Source organism: Lepisosteus platostomus, chromosome 10 (genome assembly GCF_059453375.1).
Source record: "Lepisosteus platostomus isolate fLepPlt1 chromosome 10, fLepPlt1.hap1, whole genome shotgun sequence".
Lineage (NCBI taxonomy): Eukaryota > Metazoa > Chordata > Actinopteri > Semionotiformes > Lepisosteidae > Lepisosteus > Lepisosteus platostomus.
In genome coordinates, this window is record NC_142620.1 from 14,212,501 (window position 1) to 14,239,486 (window position 26,986).

The 26,986-nt window shown below is 34.7% G+C and overlaps 1 protein-coding gene across 3 annotated transcripts in view; it reads left to right on the forward strand.

Annotated features, from left to right (window-relative positions):
* cdin1 (CDAN1 interacting nuclease 1) overlaps positions 1-26,986 on the forward strand; it is an 81,603-nt gene that overhangs the window by 38,970 nt on the left and 15,647 nt on the right. For 2 of the 3 annotated variants that reach the window (XM_088648348.1, XM_088648346.1), the window contains 5 exons: positions 772-851; positions 1,140-1,189; positions 5,361-5,428; positions 7,417-7,482; positions 8,416-8,521. In XM_088648348.1, coding sequence (XP_088504474.1) covers positions 772-851; positions 1,140-1,189; positions 5,361-5,428; positions 7,417-7,482; positions 8,416-8,521 — 370 coding nt within the window. Of the gene's footprint in view, positions 1-771; positions 852-1,139; positions 1,190-5,360; positions 5,429-7,416; positions 7,483-8,415; positions 8,522-14,964; positions 15,740-26,986 lie in introns of those variants that run through there. The other variant, XM_088648347.1, reaches the window with a different exon arrangement.

Below are 26,986 nucleotides of genomic sequence, written 5' to 3' on the forward strand. Positions count from 1 at the left end.
GTCTTAAATGAGTATTTACATGCAGGAAAATCTTAATGTAAATTAAAACCATAAAATATTGTACTAAGGACATTGTGTTTCTACAGAAATAGGGGAAATTCTATTTTTTATGTCAATCTGATCTTTCACAATTCATGTCTTATCAGTTTTAATGAATCAATTTGCTGTTCAATTTATAATGGTAAAAATATATGCTAACTTTACCATAGAATTACAGATTTTATGCACAACTTTAAGATGTATTTTAGAAATTAAAAAAAAAACGTGGCTTGGAGGCTAGAAACCAGGGATTTTGTCAACAATAGAATATTTTCACCTATATGAAGATCTTTCAATCAATATATATTTGAGCATTTTTTTCTGTTGATATGTTTAAATGTGCTTTCCATTTTAAAGGAAGTGTGCTCGTTAATATGAAATCATTTTTTGCAAGCTTCCCCTTAACCCAGCAGTGGCTGTGATTTATATTGGAAGGGCAGCCATAGAATATAATTGAACAGAACGAGATGGGTGAAGCGCCTAATGCCTTTGTATAAAGTTGGGATGATATTCAAGCATGCCTTATACTGCTGAGTTGCCACTTTACTGAAAAGGTCATTTCATGCATTGAACAGCAAGTGTTTTTTCCACTGTCTTTAGACCCTGTATCTTATTTTCCAAGTCACTTTATGAAGACACAGGCCTGTCACGAATGGTTTTGTTTTCAGCCACCTCTCTATGGCTTCTTAACAGTTTTCTTTTTTTCTTTCCCCTCCCTTGTGTTTTAATCAGCCACCAAGTCTGTTATAAACAGCCTGCTAAGGGAGCCATCTTTAATTCGTGACCGACAACTAGCCAATCAAGTCTACCAGGTATTTATTATACTTAACTATGTTCAAGTCATCGGAGACAGGGCAACAATTCAAAACTTGTTTAATTTAGAATATTTTTCCCTTTGGAATGATAGCCAACCTTAAGAAGTAAAATATCTTTAACCTGCTTTAATGTTGGATAAAGTATTCAATTTATATTTTGTTAATAAAATTAAGTAGGGCTCAACAGCCATGCAAGAATACACACGGTTTGAGTTTTTTGCTGCAGTTTAATGTGTATAGGCTTTTTAGTTTCCCCATGCTACAATATTTCTTACTCTCTTACAGTGCACAATAAATGACTGCTGTTATGGACCGTTGGTAGACTGCATCAAACAGTATCCTTCCCCATAAAATTTTAAGCCTGAAATTGACGACTAGCTATTCAGCGGATGAGACGTGTCTACCTTATCCTGACATAAAAGTTCTGCTTCAGAAAAAATGCGTTTCATACACCCTCTGCATGCCATCAGCTGGGTTGAAGGTATAGATGTGGGCCATGATCTGTGTATTATGCATTTCTTTGTTCACAGACTGCATTAAGTAAATGTTCTATGTCTTAGAAACTGGGATTCCTGTTTTTTAGGGTGTGTAACTTCCATCTGAAAAGAAAGGTACATTGTTTTCTATTAAATTATTAAGGTCCTGGAAAAGCTTATTAAAATTTATACCTTTTGAAAAGAATGTTCATACAAAATAAATGAGCTAGGTTGGTTATTTAACAAAATGTCATTTATACATTATTTCAGTAATATCACAAACATTGTGCCTCTCAGTTAATTTATGCAAATACTGTATACTAACACCAATACTAATTTGTCTGGGTCCTATTACAGTGATACAATTACCCACAGAAATCTGTATTTTTGCCATGATTTGACTGAAAGTGGGTAACATTAGAAAACTGAAATCCAACAGCTGCTGTCACTGGATTCGGTAAAGTAACATGAGGATAGTTACTATAACCTAGATTTGTCATTTTAATATCCACCACAAAACAGGCATTTCTACCCAGTAAAATACTGTTGATTATGGAATATTTACTGTGAACAATGAAAAAGCAGGATGTTTAAGTTAATTCCTATAGCCAATTTCAAGACAAGTCCAAGGCATAGGGCTTTTATAGTCCATAAAAAGCCTAACCATTTTCTGAATCTCTAATCTTGACAGAATGGGATAGACAAATAATTAAAAAACCATATTTGAGCTAATTCAGTGTTTAAAGTAAGGAAGTTTAGAGTTCAGGACCTTGGACAGTTCTTAGCTGAATAAACTGCAAACATGAAAAGCCCCAGTTTCAGTCCAGTTTATAGAGAACTTTTGGCTGCATGGCTTGTCTGTGTCAGTTCTTCAGAAGCTCAATCTGATTAGGTAGATAAGTCAAGCAACAAAACAAACAATTTAAAAAAATGCTAGGGGAATTTAGTGCTGTTATCTGATTAACCGTGTCCCAAACTGTCCCCTGCCTGCATTAATACTTTTTTCCCATTCCTGCATTTCTGCATTCTGCATAAATGTACTTGCTGAGGTTCATGCGACACACTTTAATTTTCTATAGGAAAGTTGCTTTGGAAAAGATTATATTCATTTTCCTGTTACTTTTTAAACTTACACTGTAATATAAGCAAATTGTATGCTGAAAAGAGAAGAAAGAAGAAGTGAAGAAGGCTCCACGGCTGAAACGTTGTGTTTTCTTTCTTCTCTTTTCAGCATGGAGTAAACCTATTACTTGTTCCTTTGCAGCCTCCGCATGCTGATGCAGCTACCCACCTGAACTACTAAGCAAATTGTATACTAGCAATTTGCAGCAATTTGAAGTTGCTATTGTAGTATTCTGTGCCTGATGATCTTGTTTTAGAAGTATTGCATTATGAATATATGCAGACTGCCCTTCATAAATGTAAAATGTGGACCAGTGAATCCGCCTAAATTTTTCATTATTCAAAATGTCTTCTAAGTGCAAATTAATGTATGCCATTTATTTAATTGGCATATTAAAGTATCAAATACAGTTTTCTTATGAAACTAAAATAACCTATACCCTATGAGAGGTTGCTACCCTACATCCACCTACCCAGACAAGAGGAGCGTAATTCCTCTGAGACTTGTTGTTCACCTTGAACTCTCTAATTCTAAAGGCTATTAGTCTAAAGGCTAATACTGAATGAACACCAGCTTCAAGCTTTATTATAAACCAATATGTTGAACACAAATGAGGGCTGGATGTTGTAAACATAGGTAATGGCTGCATTTTACTTATTGTGTATAAATAACAATTTGTATAAAATAATGCTGACTTAGAACTTTTCTCATTCTTTGTGTTGCCACAGCAACCTTGCTCAGCTGCGTGGTTTCCATAGCAACCCCTTTCACAGGTAAAATGTCCCCTTTCTGCAATTAGTGCAAAAATATTTGGAAAAATAGAAAATAAACTTTTGAATAGCGATACATAATTGGACTGTTGAAAATTTGACAGTGAGCTTCACTTTTGTCCTGGAAAAAAATCTAAAATTGTGCTGTTTATTTTTCTACCCCTCAACCTGTCTCAAAGATTATTTTACAGAATGTTGAACTTCTCAGGATTCTGATGCCTTCATTTAACAAAAAAAAGTCTTGCAAAAATAGGATTTTTGTTCCATTTGTTTTTCTTTCACAATACTAAAGACATATTTTCGTATGCTTTAGAAAGTCATTCAAATAAATCACGCACAGTACATCACACTGTTGACATCTCATTGACTGGGCTGTCTGAAGCTTTTCTTCACCAGCATGAAGAAAATTGATATTAAACTGTAGTTTAGAAATACAGTCTGCTTGAGGGCCTAGCAAACTACATTCTTTCTTGGAGAACCTTCTAAACCTCTGATCACAAATGCATTGACTTTGCCAGTCTATTTAATGCAAAGTAAATTGTCCCATATTAAGCAACCTCCTTTTATTTAGCAGTGTTTGAAACAGGAACTCCCTTGAAGTCAACTCACACTTAATCTAGAAATCACTTTTGGAATATCTTGTCTCTTGCAACCATCTTATTTATCTCTTGGTGCACTTTATTTAGGTTTGAATTATTTTTTTGGGGGTATTCTTCTTTAATATGTTTTCTCTTTTGTGTATTCTTGGGATCCTGTTTAGTATTTCTTTTATTCACCATTGTGCCTTTCTTTATTGCTACATAGTCCTCTTATGACCATTATAGCTGTTCTTGTGAAGCCACATACTTCTGTCAGTGTGTTTATTTCCATTTTTGTCTCCATGTTGTTCCGAGGGTAAATCATTCAATACTTGTTTGGGATGTCTGTAGGTTCTGAATCATTTTTGTCTTCAAGGGTACAGAAAAGTTTGACCACGTACTGTATAATCCTGTTTTGGTAGAATACTCTACACTGAAATGATAAAATATACTGCATCATTTTGATCTTGCACAAAAGATAACAAGGGCATCTGATTCAATTATTCCAAATTCTGAAAGGCTTGGGCAATTAAAATCAAATAACTACTTCAGAATCCACAATGAAGTATGAACCAGAGGCCACCGATGGAAACTGGTCACAGGAGGCCGTTTTTCAAAAAGAGTTGTGGGTGTGGAGCAAGTTGCCCACCAATGTTGTTGAAGCCAATAGCCTAGGTTGTTTCAGAATTACAGCTGAATTATATGATATTACATGTAGCGTTTCTTATGTTCTGATGCAGGAAACACATCTTTACAGTGAAATGAGTTCAAATGAACACAGAAAACAAGGAGGTATTGAGATGTGTAAAAATACAATGTCTTCATTTTTAAATTCTGATGCAATAGCCTCTCTGTTTTGTCAATTAAGTGTAGACCTGACACTTTTTAGATTAATTGACTAGAGTCTTGCACTTCAGAAAAAAACTGCATGTTGATTGCCAAGATGATATCTGGCCTTGCATGAAAATACTAAAATATGAAGATAGTCACTTTTACAAATGAGTTCTTTTGGTTTGACAGGATTTAGAGATTTGAAGGAAAAGAAACTGGAAAATTTGAAAGTCAGGTGACAACATGATATTAAAAATATAAACAAAGAATAATGCCCTCCAGAATAAAAAAAATAGCTTGTTTGTTTTGGGTGCCCAAAAGTTTTTCTCAAACATCTGAACATTATATCCCCTCAACTATCTTTGCATTTGGGTGCAGACTCCATTTTAAAGGTCTCAGACTGCTTTTTCTTGATGTGAATTAAAAACAATAATGTCCAAAACTTTAGAGAACAGTATTGCCTTTATGTTTAGCATTGCTGTGCTTTTGTGAATGTTTAATATATGTGTAGCAAATGATGGAGCACAATAAATCATTGCAGGCAGATAAGATTTTGGGAAACTAATGCTGAATATTCAGGAGAAGTGACTTATTGATTAATATGTTCATTAAAAATGTTTTGGCCTTTTCTGTCTCATCGGAGATATCAAATGTGTTTCTTATGTTTCTGAATTCAGACCAGCTTATGTTATATTAACAAAATAACATCCTTAACAGCCATCTTCCAGTGCCATTGGACAGGAACATGAAATCCTGTTGCGGGATATGCTTAGAGAGAGAAACCTGTCCTTTCTAGGTAAGAACTAATATTAGAAACTTTTAGTTCTGCTTTGAAGATTTCAGCATCTGTTCACTTAAGGAAAATGAGACCTGGTTTACAGTCTATTATGGAGTGCACAAACAGTCAAAGATGATTGATGCTGTGCATGTTACCTTTTATTGATTAACAAACAGGCAGGAACTCAGTTATCCAATACGCCTTTATGTTCAGTGCATGCACTAGCCAGCAATTAATATTTTATAGAATAAGTAGTTCAAAAATGTGCATTAATACTTACCTAGTATTGCTTTTTGATGTTCTCAGATTTTGCTTTTAACCTCAACCTTCAGAGATTTTAAAAGGGAGGAAAGGTGAATAATACCCCTAAATAAAAAAGGTTTGCCGTCGGAAGGGGCCTGATCAGTAAAAGAAGCCAGAAGAATGAATGGAATGACCTTGTACTCATTTGTAATGAAAATATGTGAAACATTTATAGCAGTTTTTATTAAGGCAAAAGGGAAAACAAACTTTCATTGCCCTTTGATGTATCATTTAAACTATACAAATTCAATAAGGTGCCAACAGTTGGTCAAAAAGTACTACAATCAGTCCCACTCAGTATTAGGAAGGCATATAAAATAATGAAGAAAATAATGAATGTTGTAGTTTTTTGTATGTGTAGCTTCTCATTCTCAAGAATATTTTTTTTCTTAAAATTCAGATTAGCTACATATTATGAAAAATGAATGATTAAACATTGTTTTGTGGATCAGTACAGTTACAATGTTGTTTTTTTCCCTGGCAAAGATGGGGCAGAGTTAATGGAAATTATTTGCGTACCTTGTCTGCTTGAAAAGGAGCAAAAGGATTCCGTATGTCATTAAGAAGATATCATTTATTTGGGCTCAAAGTGCTGACCTTTCATGAAGCACAACAGTGAAGTGTTCTAAAACTGTCAAGAGTTTCAGCACATTGGCCGTGAAACCACTGTCCTCGGTTGATAAATGGATTGGAAATAAGCTACCCAACAGTGGGAATGGGCCATTAATTTTAATCAAAGGTGATGTAAAAAGGCGAATAGGCTGCATGACAATGTCAACAGCCCAGTAGGTGTTAAGAGAGACCACACAGCCTTCCCTGTTACTTGCTTTAGCCATTTGTTGAGGATGGGTGAAGACAGAAAGGCATGCCTGGAATTGAATGACCAGGTCATCCCGAAATGTAATGGAGAAATCAGGTGTTCCAGAGATATAGCTGAATAACTCAAGGAGTCAAGGACAATGGATGAACAAAGACTAGCAGGTTAATTGTATTACCATTAAATACCACTAACTAAAAACAAATTGTAGTTGTCTTCTTTTAATTAATTTGTAAAAATTCTGCTGTTTTAACATGTCAGGGATTGCAAAGAGTAGAACACAAATTGCAGAGTGCAAAGAATAGTATGTAATATTTTTGTGCTTCTCTCATTGCTTCATTATTTTGTGAATGACATGCAGCCCTTGAATTTGCTAAAAATAGTGTTTGCTTAGCTGTAGTAGAATAATGTGTTCCGACCCTTAGTTCACTTCTGATTTTTTAGGGATCTGGGATTTAGAAATCAGATACTGCCACCAGTTTTCATACCAACCCTCCCCCATGACAAAATCAATTAAAAATCATTACTGCACATGCCCTATTGATTTGGTCACATCAGAACTTCTGGCAGATTTTGGATTCATGGTAGTCTTGTGTGTAACAGTATATTGACTTTTAACAATTGACCTTTGGCTGTGGTGAATGTTTACATATGTTTTGCATGTTTTTAATGATATCCATAAGGTACAGTGAATAATATTACTAAAGTTTAATTACATATCTATTTATATGCTACTATTATTTATCATTTTAAATTTGATTTTGGTTTAATGCCTTTTTAAACCATTAAAATGTAGTCATAGGTTTTTAATGTTGAAATTTGTCACTGTGCTCACTGTGCTAAAGCACTGTACTAAAAAAGAAAACTAACAAATGTGTCCTTCCAGATGAAAATCAGCTACGTATTAAGGGCTACGACAAGACACCTGACATAATTTTGGAGGTACCTATAGGTGTGTATATCAAACTTCGTTGAAAAAAATAAGTAAAAGCTGTGTCTTTTGCCAAGAATTTTAGTTTTGCATTGGTAATTATTTTTGTCTATCTTTTCTCTCTCTTCTTTGGCAGATCAGGTATTGTACAGTATGTACTTACTAGTCATGATGATTTGCTAATATTTGATTTCTTCCATAGACTTAAATAAAAAGATAAATAAGCAAATTTCTTATAACGAATAACGAATTTAATCGATTTGAGCATGGTAAAATAATTACGTATCCACTATATCCTAATAATAATAATAACAATAACAATAATAGTGAAATCCTCCCTATTCTGACAGAATAAGTATTTTTTAAATAATGGTAGCTCATATGTAAGCATGCCTTTGTGTTGAATATAATACTATAGGCATCAAAATTGGGTGAAATTCTTTAAGGCAGTTTATGATTAATTTATTGAAGTAATGGAAAAGCATGTTTGACCTAGTTATCAGAATCTTTTTAAAGAACTTTAACAAGACTCATGTTTTGCTTTCTTCTTATTTATGAAATTGTCAAATTCTCCACCACCTGACAATTACAAACAATAATACAGGAAACACTTTGCTTTAAGTGAATATTAATAACTACTCAATAGACATTAATATATGCAGGAATATATTTAATATTAAATATATAAAGATTTTCTTGATGTTATAAAAAAAAATATATAAAATACTACTAACCCTAGGGTTAGAGTTACAGATATTGTTCAGGCTGTTGTGAGGATTAAGATGTTATCTCTAATATCCAGTAAATCCACAATACAAATTGGTTATCATAACATTTATTACATTAGAAACGTATTTAAATTATAAAGCATTTATAAATGCTGTTTGCAACCCCCAATTAAAAGAAACCCAATGATATTGGTGTTAACTATTAACTTTTTGTTTATACAAACAGCTGTTGAAGGTCACATCATTCACTGGATTGAAAGCAAAGCTTCATTTGGGGATGACCAAAGTCATCGCACTTACTTGAATGACCAGTTTTGGAGCTACTGGAACAGGTAGAGTTTGTCACTTTTAATCTTTAAAACAAAGGCGCATTATTCTCATTAACAAAAAAGATTAATGGAGATTTGAAAGGAAGTTGTGACTGATCTAAATCATTTATGCCATTTTCAATGGAGGCAGCATTAAAAAATGAGAAGGAAAATGCAAATTTAGGAAGAATTAAATTCATAAGAGACAAACGTTTTTTTTTTTCATGTACAGATATTGTTTTTGAAGGGAAATCAGTGATTAATTCAACACATCTGTTATCATGAGCTTTCTTGATGCCCACAGGACAAAAATAACATCTGGGTCCTCACTGGAGGAAACATTCAAAATGATCATTTGACCTCCTTCAGGGGGCATTGGAAATAATTTTCTAACTTTGATGCTTGACACATTTGTATTTTCATTGTCTCTGAAAATATTTGATTTAGAAAAATATAGGAATCTAAGCGCATGTCATTTTTAAATAAAATATAAGCAGTAAATCTCATGCTTAACATACAGAACAAATGTTAATGCAAAGACTGATTTATTGGTATGAATACGTTTCTCTGGTTCATCGTGTGCAAGGGAAATCCTCTGTCATCATCTAGTGTGATATCCTGACTAAGTAGAATATTGCCCACATGTTGTCCGAATGTAGAATGGCTCCAAATGTCAGGCATTTCCACATGGCCATGATGGGTGTAGAAACTGGTACCACTGAGATTTAACCTTGCCGTTTAGTATACAGGCACGGAAGGACCACAGGAACTCGGTGTCAGGCAGCTTGGAAAAACTGCTCATGCATACGCAGTATCTATGGGCCTCATTGGCGGCCTCAAATATGAAGAACTGAAAGGTCATTCTTCTTCCTTTAGTGTGACGGTTTGCTGACATATTTTGACACACTGGTATGATGCTGGAAGGTTTTGACCTTAGAGCTCCATCAAGGGACTTCAGGCCAGTCCGAGTTTGCACTGTGTGCAGCCAGAGTAAAAAAACATCTTAAACCAGAATCAAATACTTATTTCAAAACGGGCACCAGTGTACAAGAGGTGAATTGCTTAAATGTGAGGATTCAAGGATTTTCTTTTTTCCCATCTGTCACAAGCTTTCGGAATCCAAAGAACAGGTTTTGCTAAATCATTTATTTTGGAAATCATGTTATAAATAGAGAAGATGAGCCCATGTTTAAAAGGTTTAAGTGTTTTCAAAAAGTCTGTCTCGGAAACCCCAGTGTAGCTTGATGAAATGATAAAACTTGGACCCTGATTTTGAAAAGTTGGTCACAAGTTTACTAAAGAATAAACACTGATTTCAGAAAACTTGCCAGTTTTTAGTTTTCCGCCTTAAGGTTAATCATATTGAACGGTCATTTTTCTTTAAATATAGATTATATTCAAGCATAGACTTATATTTTTACATCTTTTTAGTTTGACCTTTGCATTTGCAACTTTTTTTGCCCCTACCTGTTAGCTGGTTCCTTACCACCGCTGGTAAATCAGGCCCTTGGTGACTAATTAGTATGTTGGTAAGAATATGTAAATGTGCTTTCAATGCAATAAGTCATACTTTTATCTTTTTATTTTAGATTTCTTTGGTGTGTCTAAGAAAAAAGTTTGTTTCAGAACAATCAAAAATGAAATGTGATTAAAGCAGACTACCTACTAATATAACACCTTATTTGTATGAAACTTCTGCAATTTCACAGAGTATTGTGTTCTTAAAAGAATGAGTTACATCTAAATTGTATATAATGCATGATAATTATCTACAGTGTCGAGACTTTACCACTCTGTATTTATCTTTTAGTTGAAAATCACATACTTTAAAAGAAATTTCAAGCTGTGCTGTCTCCAGCTGATTGTCATCATGGAAGAACTGTGATTCAAAAATCAGTGAACTGCGATTAAGCAAGGGCTTACAGTATTCAACTTTCTGTGGCGTGACATTGAAAATGGGAGCTCAAAACTGCAAAAATATGATGCTGTATTCCTCATTGTTCATTTGAAATGTGAAATGCCCTGGAAAAATGTGTTCTGTAAAATCTGAATTAACAAAGTGTTATTCTCGGTGAAATGTGTTATTTTGGCTCCTTATATGGAACATTCCTAGACTGTGAGGCATTTTGTACTTGGTGATACATTTTTAATAAAACACATCATAGTGATCTTAAAATTTGCAATCGATCATGAAGCTTAATTCATCATTTATACAGTGAAAAGTAAGATGTTTTTCCTGTGCATGTGTTGAACCATCCTACAGTATGTGTGATTATTGGTTTCACCATTTGCCAAATAGTTCTGTTTTGTTTTTTTTCTTTTTAGTTTTGAAAATCCATGCTAAGATATTCTGCTACCTGCAGTAGATTGAAAGAGAGAAAGAGGTCTCTAAATTCATTAGTTTTTAACTGCAGTGAATATGCACATTATAAAAAGTTGACAACTAGTGTTTTGTAGTTCTATACTTACATGTGTGCATGTATATACTGTACAGCATGTGGAGTGAGAAAAAAAAAATTGAGTTGTTTTTAATAAATCAAATGCCCTTGTAGATGCACGTCTCCCATCATTATAGAAGACAACAATTTATTTGGTGTTTGTGTTTTTTTCCCCAAACATCACCTCACGTGTCTGCCTAGAGAGTGCCCCCAGCCTTCTTTTGCATAACCGCAAGGCTTCAGTTCCAGCCACCCGGGTACTTCTCATTCAGATTCGACAAGCATCTGAGCTTATGTACGATAAGAGCTGACAGCGTAGATCCTGTAATGTTTGCCAAAGGCTTGGTCAGATACACTCCACGATGTCAAAGAATGTCAACCCCTTCAGACCCTACCTTTCAGAGCTCCTTGTAATTTTTAATTGACATTTACATCTGACATTTTGAATGCTTTCTCCCATTGTTGATACCGTATCTGTGTAGGGACAGTTAAAACCCCCTGATCTCTGGGCCTTGCTACATCATATATAGTCATGATGTCAAGCTACCTCAGAAGACACGAGGATGACATAATCTCCCTCTTTCTTCATTATATGGATAATTTCACTTGATGTTTCTTGGAAGACAGAAGATTTTTTTCTTTTATTAAAATCCTAAAGGCCAGGTAACTTAATTTAGCATAAGAGTAACCTTTTACTATTGCAATCATAAGTGCATCTTCTGTTTTGTTTCTTGTCTTCTTAAAAATATAGCTAATACTGTACTTTTTGTGCAGCCATTAGAATTAACTTTTAACTTTAAAGGAGGAATTTGAAGTAAAAAAAGATGGCAATACTATGTTATATAATAACTTAATCAAGAAAGGAATTACCTTGATCAGTTTTCATTGGGTAAGGTAAACATATGAAACAAAATAATAAAATAACTGTTAATTCCATACAAATTTTAGATAAGCAGTAACAACAGTGGTATTTTGTTTTGCAATGACATAATAGCTCATTTTTTCTTTAATGCTTTCCCCAACAACATTTATCACGCAAACAATAGTCGTGCCAAAACAGTAACCTCATAATAAACTCTTCTCAGTGGAGTTATGGGTAATGAAGCTTTGCCTACGAAGACAGCAAAAAATATTTTCAGGCCCAGTGCCTGGATATTATGGCAAAAAAGCCATTGGACTTTCTTTGTCATCAATCTTTTTGGTAGCTTTTTATGCCAGGGAATGTTCTGATAGATGTGCTGATAATTGAGTTATCCATCTTTCCAGCAATCAGAATTGCATAAAAATTATTCACATGCTGCTGAATATTAAATGCATGAAGCTACATGTATTTAACAATAGTAAATGGGGTTAAATCTTGCTTGCAACAGAACCATGCATGGATCTGATTTCGTGTTACAACAGTTATTTCATATATAGATTTAATGTGAATGTGTAGCCATTTTTAACTTTTTTGTCAGTATTCATTTTCATTGTTCTCTTGTATAGTTTTACTGAAAAAATGTGGAGATATTTAATTAAAGTGTATATCAAACACTTCTTGAGCATTTGAAGATTCAAACCCTCGCAAAATTGAGGTATTACATCTCTTAAATAATTGAAATCCTGATAATCCAAGCGAAATTATCTAAATAAATATATAATTACATTAAATTTGGTAGTTTGACAAAAATAGTTCACAGAAATATATTAAACGTGTATTACAAAAAAGTATTGGAATGGTAACTTATTTATTACAGTTTTTCAGTGTTATTAGTTTTAAGAACTCCAAAGGTCTCCCTCTGCCTTCATAATGTAGAATCACTTGTAATTCATGATTGAAAATAATACTTAACTTTTGACTGACATTGAAGATTTTCCTGTCATCATGATCACTGAAGAAACTGTTTAAAAATTAATCTGAACATTACTTATACTGACTGTTTGAAAATAAACTAAAGGGATGGAAATACCGACCAAGTCACAATAGAGACAGAAATAAAGTGAAGAAAATTTGTTTTAAAGGAAACCGTTATTGTTTGGCACTGTAGTAGCTAGCTCTGTTACACATGTCAATACAAGTATGTCCTTCTGTCTTGTTTGTATGGTTTTCCCTATTGTGACTGTGTTTGTAGATAATTCTGTTTACTGGTGGGCATCTGTGTTCCTTTTGGAACATCCATCACCAGGCTTAGATATGAAGGTTGAATAGCCATGTCCTTTTTTGCATGATATATCTGCCAATTATATGAACAGTTTGTCTTGTTTTGTCATTTACATCTCAATTGTCAAATTACTGTCGCATAGTCTGGTTGATTTGGACATTTTTTATTGAAATAAAGGACTTGGTACTTTGTCAGGGAAGGGCATGCAGGAGATGTCAGAATAAGGATATTTGTAGTCTGATGCTGAAGTAAGCTGTCCTTTGCCCAATATTTCTCAAGCATTTGGCGTTTATAATAAAGAGGCAATCTGCCGCAGGAGGGTCACTACAGAACTCTCCTCTCCATGGAGCCTGAGCCTGTCTCATTGGGTTTTATTATCTAAGTTTGATGTCTAGTTAGTTCTTATCAAAACTAATATCATGTGAAGTACCAGGCTTCCAGTGGTCACACAACCAACATCCAGATCTCTTTAGCCTGACTGGAATTGCTAGAGACAGTATCCCTTTTAAACATGGGCTCGGTTTCAAGTCTGCAGGTAATCAGATCTTCTCAGTGTGTCTCCTAAAAGCATAGTAGACTTAAAGAAAGCATGTACTCTCTCAACATGGCTGTTTTTGCAAGGAAGATGTATCTCTTTCAGTCCTGCAGTTCTTGGATGACAGCAAGACTGCGTTATTGTTTAGGTCACTTTGCAGACATGTTAAAGATCCACTTCAAAGCTGGCTTTTCCCTGGATCTTAAGATGATATCTAAATACATCGCGAACCTCTGTTTTTTGTTAAACCATTAAATACTTTAATCTTTTGAAGACTGTGGCAAGTTTGGGGTTGAAAGTGAATAATGTAGTAAGTGTTTATTGGAATTATTTTATTGTTACTTTTTCTACGAATGGCCCCCAGAAAAATATTTGTCCATATTTTGCAGCCAAATATTTTTTCAAAATAATTTAAGCTGTTATTTTTTAATATAAACATGTGAATGTAGTACAAGAATGCAAGACTGCTTTGTATTTTTAAAGTACAAAAATAATTACAATAATGAGCTGCATGTCTCTACATTATGAGAGTGCAATTGCTACCAAATAAGATGATGAAACCTACACTATAAATGACTAGTGACGGGAGTCTGCCATTGCCAAGAGTTAATCAGCTGTGGAATTTGTAAACTACAAATGTGTCAAAGTTGAAAATGTTAGCAGTCTAATAGAAGCTTGAAAAGGTTATATCTGATAAAAGCTGTCAGTAGTTGACAAAAATGATTTATAGCAATATAATGGCACAATATGCCTCATTTATCACTACTATGCGATGAGGTTGGGACTTTGTGTATGTGTCATATATTACAAGTCTTGACCAGTTGAAATTGTCAACATCAAGGCAGACTGTTCTTTTTTATTTCTTTTGGGTTTTTTTCTGTGGGCTTTGATAATTTTATTTAAGGTTACACAACTGCTGTAATTCTCATATGGTTTCATTTAAAGCCATTCATATTTCACTTACACAGAGTACACATCAGTGATCTATTTGAGTGTTTTCTGGCTTAAATATGTGGAACAAATTGTGGAAGCCAAGTTTATGCTTAAATTTATATAATTTTGAGTATTTGGGTGTACATCTTTTAGGTTCCGGTTTTCTCCTGAATTATTTTAAAGTAAAGCTAATTGCGTAATGCAAAAATGAGTATGTTGTAATCATCACTCAGATAAGCACCTTGAATATACATGGAAAATGCTTCTTGAATATTGTTTTCTGTATTCATATCCAGATGGCATTAATTTTTTTACCTTAAATATTCAAACTAGTCTTTTTTTCCTCATACTTCTTTTTTAAATTGTTTTCCTAGTTGTGTTGTTTTACTGTTTGAGTTCTATAATATTCTCTTTTAGATCTTCCAGTCACTTGAGTGAACGCTGCTTCTCAGGAAGACAAAGTGAACACAGTGCCTTTATGGAGCTTATTTCTCAACATATTCAGTTGGACAAGTCCCTTAACACTACAAATCCAATGTAGATAAAAAATTCTTACATTAATAATTATCAATGCAACTTGCTGTTAACTTGGCAAGTGTGATTGAGTCTCTTCACCGATGCTTTTATGAGGACAAGTTCCAGGTTATGAAGAAGACACTTAAGTTAGGTTTTGTTTGAGGGGGGGCTAGCCAACGAGGGCACAGGGGACAGACAGAAAATGTCACCCAAGAAGAGATGCCCTGAGGACACGGTCACTGCTGATCCAATGAGTCTGGACAACTGTAGGAGCAATCTTGAAGAAATTCACTACATCTGGTCATGCAGGAAAGGTCCTTATTGCCTCAGTTTGAGACGGAGAAAGATTAAATTTAATTGAAAAACAATGTCATGTAGGCAACAAAGACTGAAAGAAGCAAATTGTTGATCAAGAACACAATTCTTCAAGATTGTTTTCAAAGCCCTTCTTGTTCCTCTTACTGATATATATATATAATAGGTTAATTCATTGTTTATTAATTCTATAACTGTTGAGTTGAGAAAGGAGACTGCTCCTTGATGGGTCATATTCATATTTCATATTTTTTCTGGACTGCTTTTGTGTGTGCATGCTGTGTGGAGATTTACAAGAAGTCAGATGTAAAGTCTCAGCAGGTTTAGATGAAACCGAATAAAAGGTTACTTTTTGGGTTCATTTTAAACCAAGTCATTTATATTGTCTTCTCAGAATGTCCTTTGGATATTTCTGCACAAAGACAGAACCATTACTTTATGCTTGAAATATACAATATTATTTTTCCCGAGGTGAATGGGCTGCTAATGCACAATCATCTTTAAGCTTTAAAATGATTCATATTTTCATTTTACATATGGAAAGCTATTTGGATTACATGACAAACGTGACATCCAGTGGTTCTGACTTTCCCTCAGTGCCATCCTTCAATACCCATATTTTAAAATTAGGAGGACTGAATGGAAAGAAAAAGGGGTTAACAGCTGTCTCAAACATTCTTTTCAGTCAAACAACTTATAGTTTGGAAATACGTTCCATCTCTTCTGTGTCGCTCTCCATGAAGAAATGTTATGATACTGCCATCATCGGCTCCTCTCCATCCCACCAACTGGCAACAGTTTCATGTAGTTTATAGTGAGGGCATGACGCTTTATTGCTAAGAGGTGTACCTACATTTTGTTGAACGGACATGTAAATTTGTTATATTGACAAATCAAAATTTGTCATCAACATGTTTCATCATGGGAGCCTACTGAGAAAGTCACAGGCTAGAAGCATTATATGACAGCCTTGGAAGCTATTGTCCACAGCTATTTTTAATACATCATCCCAAAAATGATCAGTAGGACTCATCTGGCAAGTAGGGCACCTGTTGAGTTGGAAAGGAACCAGTAATAGGTTTATTCCATGCTGAAAAAAATAAGAGAGAAAAAACACAACGTTTCGGCCGTGGAGCCTTCTTCAGGTGTGAGAGAGACAAGGCAGTAGGCAAAGGTAATGTAGGGGGAGAACAAAGGCTGGGAGGGAGGAGGGGTTAGAGTCGGGAGCAGGGGACAGAAAGAGAGGCCAATCAAGAGGTGTGAAGTCAGGATAGGTGTGGAAAGGTGTGAATGTTTTTTTTCAGTATATTTCAGTATCAAATTTCTTTATAAATGTAAAGAGAGCAGATCTGTCTTAAATGTAGCTATTTTTATTTGTAGGGTTCATGCAGTGTAGGACAGTGGTCAACTATACAGCATCCAAAAGACCATGGCAACTTGGCCTAGTTTTGCGTTTTGTTGTTTTTTTTCTTTTAAAAGATTTAGGATTTGGGTGATCATGATACACATGATACACAGTCTCTAGGGGCCAAATTGAATGAACACTAAATTGACCAATCAGATTTCAGGATATTTTCTGCCTCTAATGGCGGGTATGTTTCTTTTCAAATAGGCATTATTATAATAAAGTCACTGGACATTCGAAAAAATGTCTGTGGCTTTTTTGGGTGCTGCATTGAAGTTTTAGTAGCTCTCAACGATCTGAAATATTTTCTAACTGATTCTTGGCCTTTTGCTTATTTAACATATTCCTCTAAAAATGTTCTTCTACTTTTTTGAAGTAACTTGAACTTTTTTGAAGATAATGGACTACACATGTTTTGTGCACGCACTGTATAGAGTGCTGTTCTCCCTTCTCATCTACTGTTCAAATTGCACAAATCTTCTCAAGGGTCTAGTTTTATTGTCATCTAACATGTATCTTAAATGTTAATTCCAATGCATTTATATGATACAAAGAACTAGGAATTTGGATAGTAATCCTTTGTGGGTTGCTTCTGGTCCTCCATGGTGTGACCTATATACAAATGTGTTGGGAATGTTCTTTAAATAGAACACATTTGGCTTTATGGAACTTGTATGCTATTGGATATAACAGCCTACACCTTCTCTTGAGCGGTTCTCTGTTTGCTGTTGACTTTCACATCCAACTCGCCTTAACTCACAAGTCTTACTACAGGCAAAAAAATTGCCCAGCAAAATTGGGCAGAGATTAAGATTCCTTTAAATATTATGTGGTTGTATTTATTTGTGAATATTATGAGAAGTATTCATGACAGTGCATAAATATCATGAGAAAGTAACTTGCACCAGGTTGATGGCGGTGAAAAATAAGTGTCACCAGGAAATCCCAGCAATCCTCAATTGGGTTCAGATCTAGTGACTGAAAAGGCCATGAAACATGGATAACAACAGTGCCGTGTTTATCAAGCCATTGGGTGACCACATGTTCTGTGAATGGAGACATCTTGGAAGGCACCCCTTCTGCTGCAGAAAACAAATGTGTCAACACAGGTTGAAGATTATCAGTCAGTACTGTTAGTCCTGTTATTAGTTAGCTTTGACCTTGCCTTATAAGAGAATGAATCCACCCAAACCAGGCCAGGGAAATTTGTTGCAAACATTAATGAGCCATCAGAACCCATCTCTGTTGGAACCAAGCACTCAGGGCTGCCGAGTTCTTTAAGTTGGTGCCACATGTGCACTCTTCTGTTTGTTGACAACATGGTGAAGAATGATTCATCTGACCCTATCACATTTCAGCACTGTTATGTAGCTCATTGCCTGTTCCCTTTGCACCACCTGACTCACAAATGTGCATTACCAGGTGCACTCCAACCAGACAGTGGTATCTTGTTCTGTGGAGTTCTCCGCAGACTGTTTGTGGTTCATCTTTCTGCTCAAGCCCTGGGTTTCAATTTGCAGTAAATTGGTCTGTTGTTGTTCACCTGTTTTGCCTTGCACTTGGAATTAAAGCACAGATATCGCAATGTTGGAGTATGTGCTTCTGCCCACTGGTGCCTTTTGCCAATGTCTTTCCCTTGGAGTTCCATGTTAACATCACATTAACCACCGTTGCTCATGAAACATCAGCAAGTTGGTCTGTCTTGGGTCAGTGATGCTGCTGCCAAACACACTGCAACAATCCAATCATCATTCTTTCCAAGTTACTGAGGTTTATTTTTGCTGCCATACTAGCTATAATTATAGACAAACAGGCCTCTCCAGTATTTATATGCTTCACCCTAAACATGCTGGGACATTATTTGCTTAATTAACACATGAGTCACACCTGTGTGGAAGCCCTTGATTACCCAAGAGGTTTTCCTTTTTTTTCCATGTCCACTATATGTATTACTGTACATATATTATTTTAAGGTAATTTTCATCACATTTTCAAATTGGCAAAATTTTAATTGTATTTCTTTACCTTAAGAGATTGACAATTCCTTTTACTTAGAAGTACATGTGCACTTTCCTATGAAAAGTATTACTTCACAGTTTTACTCAGTATGCTCATGTAATGCATGCTATATGATGTGTACCTTTAAATATTATTATTGCTATTTTAATACTCTTTCATAATCCATTCACTTTAAGTTTCTTCTGCCTGAGGATTTATCTTTTGCTAAGCTTCCATTGCTTTTTATTTGGTTTGCATGCGTGCATTAAAGAAATTCTCCCTGAAACTGTGAAGTTAAAAACGACTTTGACACAAAAATACTATTTAAAATTAACAATGCAAAATAAAGGCACCTAGCATTTCTGACAGTTGAAAATGGAAAGATTCCCTAAAGAAAATAGAGGCACTGCATGCCTTTCGAATGAATTCCTGTTTTGTTACGGAACTTTTAAAAATTAACTTACATTTTTTTGTCAGCTTTCAAGATTTATGTCGTCAGACTTGTGGTGCTCTGTTTTCTCAGTGATGACCTTCCGGGTTTCATTTGAGGCAGAAGTCAGCAACATTTGTCATTTGTGCAAGATCCTGTCTAGGGGCACCCAAAGCAGTAGGATTTTATTAAAATGGCTTTTTGTAAAACCCACCATAACAGAATAACTTTGATGGGTGAAATGTTTTTGAATATGTGTTTGCTTTTACCCAAAGAAATTCAAACACCCTGAATGTGGCAATAGATGTATCGTATTATTTTCCTGACAGAAAGATAGCCCTCTGACAAATAGTGTAAGTGTACTGAAAAAAGATAAATCATGCATACATGGACTTTTTCTGTTATTCTTGTCAATATGTATGGATTGTTAGCATGAGTTTATTTTTTATTTATATAAACAATACCTTCTTAAACATCGAAGCATCTTTTTACGAGTAAAAATGTAACCCGTTCTCCTTCATTTGTATTGTTTTTGTATTCTATCGTTCTTTGTTTTTCAAAACAGTACCTTCAATGTTAATTATTGAAGAAAATTTTAAGCCTCGGTAAATCAGAGAGATTTTTAACATTTTACTTCAATTTAATGAATGCAAAGATCCAGAAACTAGGCTCTAAATATCTATCAGCATAAGGACCTGCTTTAATATTGGAACCCCTTAATTACAAATGTTTCAGTTTTCCCTGTGTATTAAAACCATTTTACCTGCTAGCATTTTAAACATTTAAGTTTTAATAAAACATTGTTTTATATCATTTTAGCCACAATTTGGCTAAAAGCCAAGTTCCCGATTGCATGTTTTTTTATATATATTCATTATGAAGCTAATGAAATTTTGGTGGAGGATATGAAATTGTGTTTTATCAACTTTTCCATTGTGCAACAGTTAATCAGACTTTCTGTGAAAGCTGGACTGTAAGTAATGGGTTAGATGATAAAATCCTCTAAACCCAGCTAAATGGATGCATCTCACACTTTCATTTAATGATTCTTGGAACGTCCTACTTACATTTTATTAAAAACTATCAAGAGAAGAAAGTTGTTTGATGAATGGATAAAGACTCTAAGCTTAAACTCTTAAGTGGCTCATTTCATGTACCTTCACAGTTCACTTTTATAACATCCGAGAGTGAAATGTATTAAATGCCTTAATTACAGGGAAGGAGGCAAGCAAAAGCACAAGTCTCTTAGCAGATGATCCTTCAATTGCACACTAAAGGCTAAAGAAGGCAATCGAGCATGATGTAGATGACTGTCAAGAGTAATAAAATGCAGGCCCCCCACTTTTGGCCCCTAAAGGCTTTAGAGCTAAAATATGGTAAATTGAATGGAAAAAAATCTATTCTTTTGTTCTTATATCAACCAACATACCGATTACGCTGATTTAAAGAATCATACTTGAAAACCCTCTAAATGGGATGGGAGGAATGCATATTTTACTTCGGTTTATGCCTTTTCGTGCTTTTAAGGAATTGTTTTCCAGTTTTCTATAACAAAAAATGCTTTTCCTAGTTGAATTCAACATTAAATATTGTTTTGTGTTTCACAGAGCAACAAGGCCAACAGTCATACGCATAATGTAACTATCTTATCTAATATCAAACAATCTTTAAATACATAAAGCTTGATGGGTTAAGTTCACGATGCGTATAAAGTATATATAAAGAGAGATAAACACGCACTTGTACATGCACTGGGTTCGTTTAAGTAGGAGCTACGGTAGAAATTTTATATTTAGAAGTTGTCAAGTAATGCAAAAAATGACTGAAAAGTAATTTTATTATTGAGAAAAAGCCAGATTTATTAATGATCTCTGATTTTTGGCACAATTCCATTTATTTTGTGCATCACTTGGTCAAAGTACACCTTCATGTCTAATTAATGGAATCACATCATGGTCCATCGAGGTGTATTGCTCTTGGCTAGGTGGTTGATGGAAGTGATAAGTAGTTGTTTATAAATATCCCTGACTTATTCTTCTTTTAGAGCTGGTGTCCCTTGCTCAACCTTGTCCTTTCCTGTGGAGGTTTTTGTTAGCTCTGTTTGCCTTCACCTCTCTGCACAGCCATCAATTACACTGGCCACTTTGTTGTCATAATCTAGAACCAGATGTATAGGGCAAGGACTTGTAAGTTCTCCTTTAGAAGATTTTTACCAGGGGAGGAGGACAGATAATGTGCATTTGGAGAATATACATCTCTATAATGATGATTTTTTGTGTGCCTTTTATTTTTTTTATTTTTTTTTTGTTTTGTTGGTATTAGAATGTAAAATATTCAGACCTTCAATATATTGCAGTGTCATTCGTCTGCCAGCTGTTCCCAAACTGCAATTCCTAAAATATTTTTGATTCCTCATTTATAACTATTCATGGGTTTGGGAATGAGAAAAAGTACACATTTCCCTTTAGCATGATCAGCGTATTTTTATGATAAAGCTATTTCATGTTGATCCTTTTCTTGTATGTAATTTTTAAGGATTTAAATATTTTCACTTTGGTTTGCCATTTGTTGAAAAGATTAACAGACAAATATGCTTAATTCTAGTACTACCTTAAATCTCTGGCTTTAGGATCAGGTTTCTTTTTAGTTCCTTGATTGCCTGATACCTAAAACATTTTTGCTTTCATAGCTATTGGTGAGATAATCAAACACATGTGAGAATATAGAAATGGAGCTCTGACCTTTGATTTTAGTAATCAATTCTAACTAATGTATGATATCTTTTAGGTCAACTACCAATTCTCTGTTTAAGCAGTTTCACATATATTAATGATTAGTGTGAAACATTTGCTGCAAATCTAAACCTCTTGATAAATGGTGGACTATAACTGAATGTCCTTTTGCTATACTATTACTGTTTTTCCCTACTGTCTACCATATATTCTAATTAATATTACCTTACAGGGGGATGTTATAGTTCTCATTAATCCATTTTAAAAGGGATAAGGAAACTTTAGAATTGTTTTTTTAATGGCTCTTTTAATATTGTAGCTGAATGTTAGGAATATGGTGAAAGATATAGGTGGGGCCTTTTCTCATTTAGACCTTTTCTAGCTAAACCTGTCCACCTCTGCAAATGTCTCTGCATTTTATTCAATATTGTTTTTGCACCTGTGTGGATAGAATCTAAAGTAATATTTGTTTGCCATACAAGTATTGCATTTCCCAGGAAATCAGCCTTACAAAATTGATTTTGTACAAAGGTATATGAAATACAGCTATTGAGGTTTAGAGAGAATGTGTTTTTTTTACACATTACTAAGTAGAAATGGAACCTGGGCTCACTGTATTTTCATTTGTGCTCCAGGCGATCTGTAAATAAGATAAGACTTCTGAGAGAAAAAAATAATTGGTGTGCAAAAATCCATCAACAGTGAGAATAAAATACAGTATCAGAGGTGGTTTTTCCTACTTCTTTGTTTTACTTTATTAACTGTGTATGTTATGTAGAAGTATGCATATTAATCATTCTTTTCATCCATGATTGATCTACCTTTAAAATGGCCAACCTGTTTTTGTATTGTTATTAGCATAGCTAAGTTAGGTGTAGTAGAAAAAGAAATAGAGTATGTTATATGGAAACGATTTGCAAAATGTGCTGCTTCAATTATAGTGTAGATATTTATAAATGTTTTTGTTTCCCGTTTCTGGAATGACTTAAGATTCTTTTTAAATGAAAATGAATGTGAAAACTATTACATGAGAATTACATTGACATCATTTTCTGGGTAAATTGTTTAGACTGAACTTTTTTCCCTGAGGTATTCTAATTGGAAGTCTGACTTCTAAGTGTAATATCCAGAACCTTTGGAGTAATTTGACAAAAAAAAGGAATAGAAGTCAAATCAACATTAAACTTCTTAATTGGTTTCTGTTATAATGCACCATTAATTAAAATCATATTATAATAATTCCTGATTTGAAGGAAAATGTGATGTCTGTTGTCCATACTTCTTCCTTTCTAGTGTCGTAGTACTTTAAAAAGTAAAAGAGTTTTGGAGATGAGAGTTATTGAATAACTGATGAAGAGACTATAGTGGGTTGGAAAGTGTGACATTTAGGAAATAATATAAAATAATATGAAAAAGTCCAAAAAACTAATGGAATGGAACACGTTTGTAATAATGCAAGCCATTAGTTGTCTGTGCTATAATGATTTCAAAGCACTCGGGTACAATATGATTATCAGAAAACAGTCTACCTGCTCTCAATATATAATTAGTTTCTAATAATACAAAATATGTTACCAAGGCACAATGACAAAAAAATATTCTTTTAAAAACAGAAATATAATGTTTCTATTACTGGAATCATATGAAAATATGCAGCCATAGTAAAAACAAACATTAAAATGAAAATTGCCGATTTAAATGTTACATAGTATTTTTAGATGAAATATTACCAGCCTTGTCAAAAGCCATTTCAAATCAAAGGGTAAAAAGATATTTTAATCAGTGTTTTGAAACTTAGACTTTTACTCTATTGACTTTGGAATAAAGGGTCACCTAATTGCGACTTTTGATCTAATGTTTGGGCTACCTTTTAAAGCTTGCTTCAGTGCTTGAAAAATAGACTTTCAAAGTTAGAGAAAACTGCCGAAAGGTCCTAATATGCTAAACGCTGTAATCTTCTGAAAGTGTTTGGTTGATTTTCCTGTTGGCCCTCCTATCAACTTTAACCTCCAACCTTCTCCTGCATGTATCACTACAAATAAAACTGCAGAGGTTTGACAAGAGGATATAAAGTCACCAGGCCATCGCACAGAGATCTCCACATGATTTTCTTTAACCTAAAGTTAAACACAAAGTGCTCTGAGCCAGACTTTTAATGGGAAGCCATAAACACTCACCCATATCGCTTTGGTTTTCATAATTACTGTTTTAACAGAAAAAAGGGAGAAATATACATTATAAATTATGTTTGACAGCCTAGATTTAGTGGTTTTGTCATAGCTTGTCTGTAACCATTATCCAGATTTGCTTTTCCAGATAAGATGATTACTCAATATGCTTATGTGCCCATGATCAGGGTACAGTGTTTTATGTACTTTAGCTTTAATGAAGGTAAACCAGAGGCGGAAGCTGTGATGTAATAAAAGTTTAATCCTTCAAATGTTAATTTAATTCTAACCTGTCTAAGCTTCCAAGGCTGTTTCACATTGAGAGCTCATTCAGGAGCCCCAAAACATTGCAGAGGTGCATAAATTATAAAAGGTCCAATGAAAGCTGTTGATAGTGATATTATATTATACCAGCAGCCATATCACCCTGCAACTCACAACTGGCAACCCACTGAAGCTAAGCAGGTGTGAGCCTGGTCAGTACCTGGATGGGAGACCTCCTGGGAAAAACTAAGGTTGCTGCTGGAAGAGGTGTTAGTGGGGCCAGCGGGGGGCGCTCACCCTGCGGTCCATGTGGGTCCTAATGCCCCAGTATAGTGACGGGGACACTATACTGTAAACAGGCGCCGTCCTTCGGATGAGACGTAAAACCGAGGTCCTGACTCTCTGTGGTCATTAAAAATCCCAGGGCGCTTCTCGAAAAGAGTAGGGGTGTAACCCCGGTGTCCTGGCCAAATTTCCAATTGGCCCTTACTAATCATGGCCTCCTAATAATCCCCCTCTATGAATTGGCTACATTACTCTGCTCTCCTCCCCACTGATAGCTGATGTGTGGTGAGCGTTCTGGCGCACTATGGCTGCCGTCGCATCATCCAGGTGGATGCTACACATTGGTGGTGGTGGAGGGGAGTCCCCATTACCTGTAAAGCGCTTTGAGTGGAGTGTCCAGAAAAGCGCTATATAAGTGTAAGCAATTATTATTATTATTATTATATTAGTATGTTTATTGCTTGACTGATAGCATTGATAGAAATCATGAACTTGACACTCAGAATGTACTAATATTCCATTCTAGTAACTATGTAATTTTACTTTCCTTTTTTTAAGTATTGTACAAATTTAATGTATCAGTTTCAGCATGCTTTATAGATCCCATGTCAGGTTTTATCCAAACAATGTTAAGAAGGCAATCTTCCTTCATATCTATAGTTTTCAAAGCAAGAAAAGTCTAAATTGTAGTGCTATGTATTTTGCTAGTTGCAGTAGCTTGTTTATATACCACAGTGGTTTGTATTATACAGAGCACGGATATGAGAGTCATGACAATGTGTAAGGTTAAAGGAATGCTGTTTATGTTTATGCTTATTTTTTTCTGGCCAAAAGATAGGAAGCGATGCATTTAAATATGTAATGATTCATAAAATCTCAAGCTGCTTTATAGTCTGTTTTATTTATGGGGAGTTTCTGCAAGTATTTCTGCTGTTTCCTTTGAATATGATGTTACTACGGAAGTATAAAATTGCTGTTAGAATTTTGCTTAAAGCTCTGCATGGTAAGTGGACAGCAAAAACATGAATGTCAGTTATGAAGACAACTGCTGTAAGGATCACTGTTAAATGAATGGGTGTAATCCAGTCCTATTAAATTAACATAAAACCATGTTCTTGATGTGATGTAAAGAAAAAATTACAACCCCTTTATGTTCTTATAAAACACTAGTTTTTATTAAATAGAAAATGTGCTCCTGTTTGTTAATTGTTCTAAATAGCATAGTTAAAACTGAATTAGGGAATTTTTTATCCTGATTTGCAGTAGTTCTTTTGGAATTTCATATCCTGATTTGCAGTAGTTGGGAGGAAAGTTTGCACTTGTAATTCATTAACTATATTAAAGGTGTTATGAATTTTCTGCCATTGAAAGTGAAGTTATTTTGCAGTTCTAATTTTGACTTGATCTGATTTTTTAATTTTTTACATCTGCATGTCGACAGCCTAAAAAGTAGTACAGAAAAATGAAAAATACCAATCCATCTGAAATCTACACATATATAGAATGTGTGTAGATAATGTTTACGCATTTATAGAATCTTAAGTAAAAAGACACCCCCTGAGATTTATCAAAGGACATGTCCTGAGACATGTGATGCTTCCAATTACATTGCTGGATATACAAACTGTACTGGCCCCTGTAAGCCTTAGTTTATGTACAGCTATGTTCTTAAGAATTGTCTTTGAAGTGCGTAGTATATTGCTGGCCAGCTGAAATTCGTTAGAAGTCTGCAAGAATTCACTAAGCACTAGATACTTTTGGGGGATAAAAGCCAAAAGTCAACCTGCATGCATGTCTTGAACACACATAGAAGAGCCAAATTTTTTGTTCTGGTGTGGATAGTTGAAGCTGAACCTTGACAATTTGTCACAAGTAAGACAGTTTGTTGCAAGGAACCATCAGACAGCATGCGATATGTTTGATATGGCGAAAGAGCAGTAAGCAGCTTGCATATTACTCCTCATCCCTATTACACCGTTCCTGCTGTTGAACATTCAGTTTTTCCATTCTTGGTAATCGCTTTTCTCTGACTGGGGTAGTGTTTGGCATGTTTCTATCCATTGAACCAGCTGGAAGATGTAGCAGTCTGTGTCTTGTGTTGGGTGGTGAAATTTAGACGACCTGTGAGCTGTGAAGAAATCGTAACATCTGCCTGATTGCTCAACATTATGGAGGAGTGATTTCTTCCCACATATGTCACTTGTCATCTGACCAACGGTGCACTGGCTCATATTGCCGGCTCAGCACAAAGGCATAATAACGTTCATTGAGCAAGTGTTCATCCTCAGTCAATTCCTGTAGATCTATTCCAGTAAATCTGGAACCT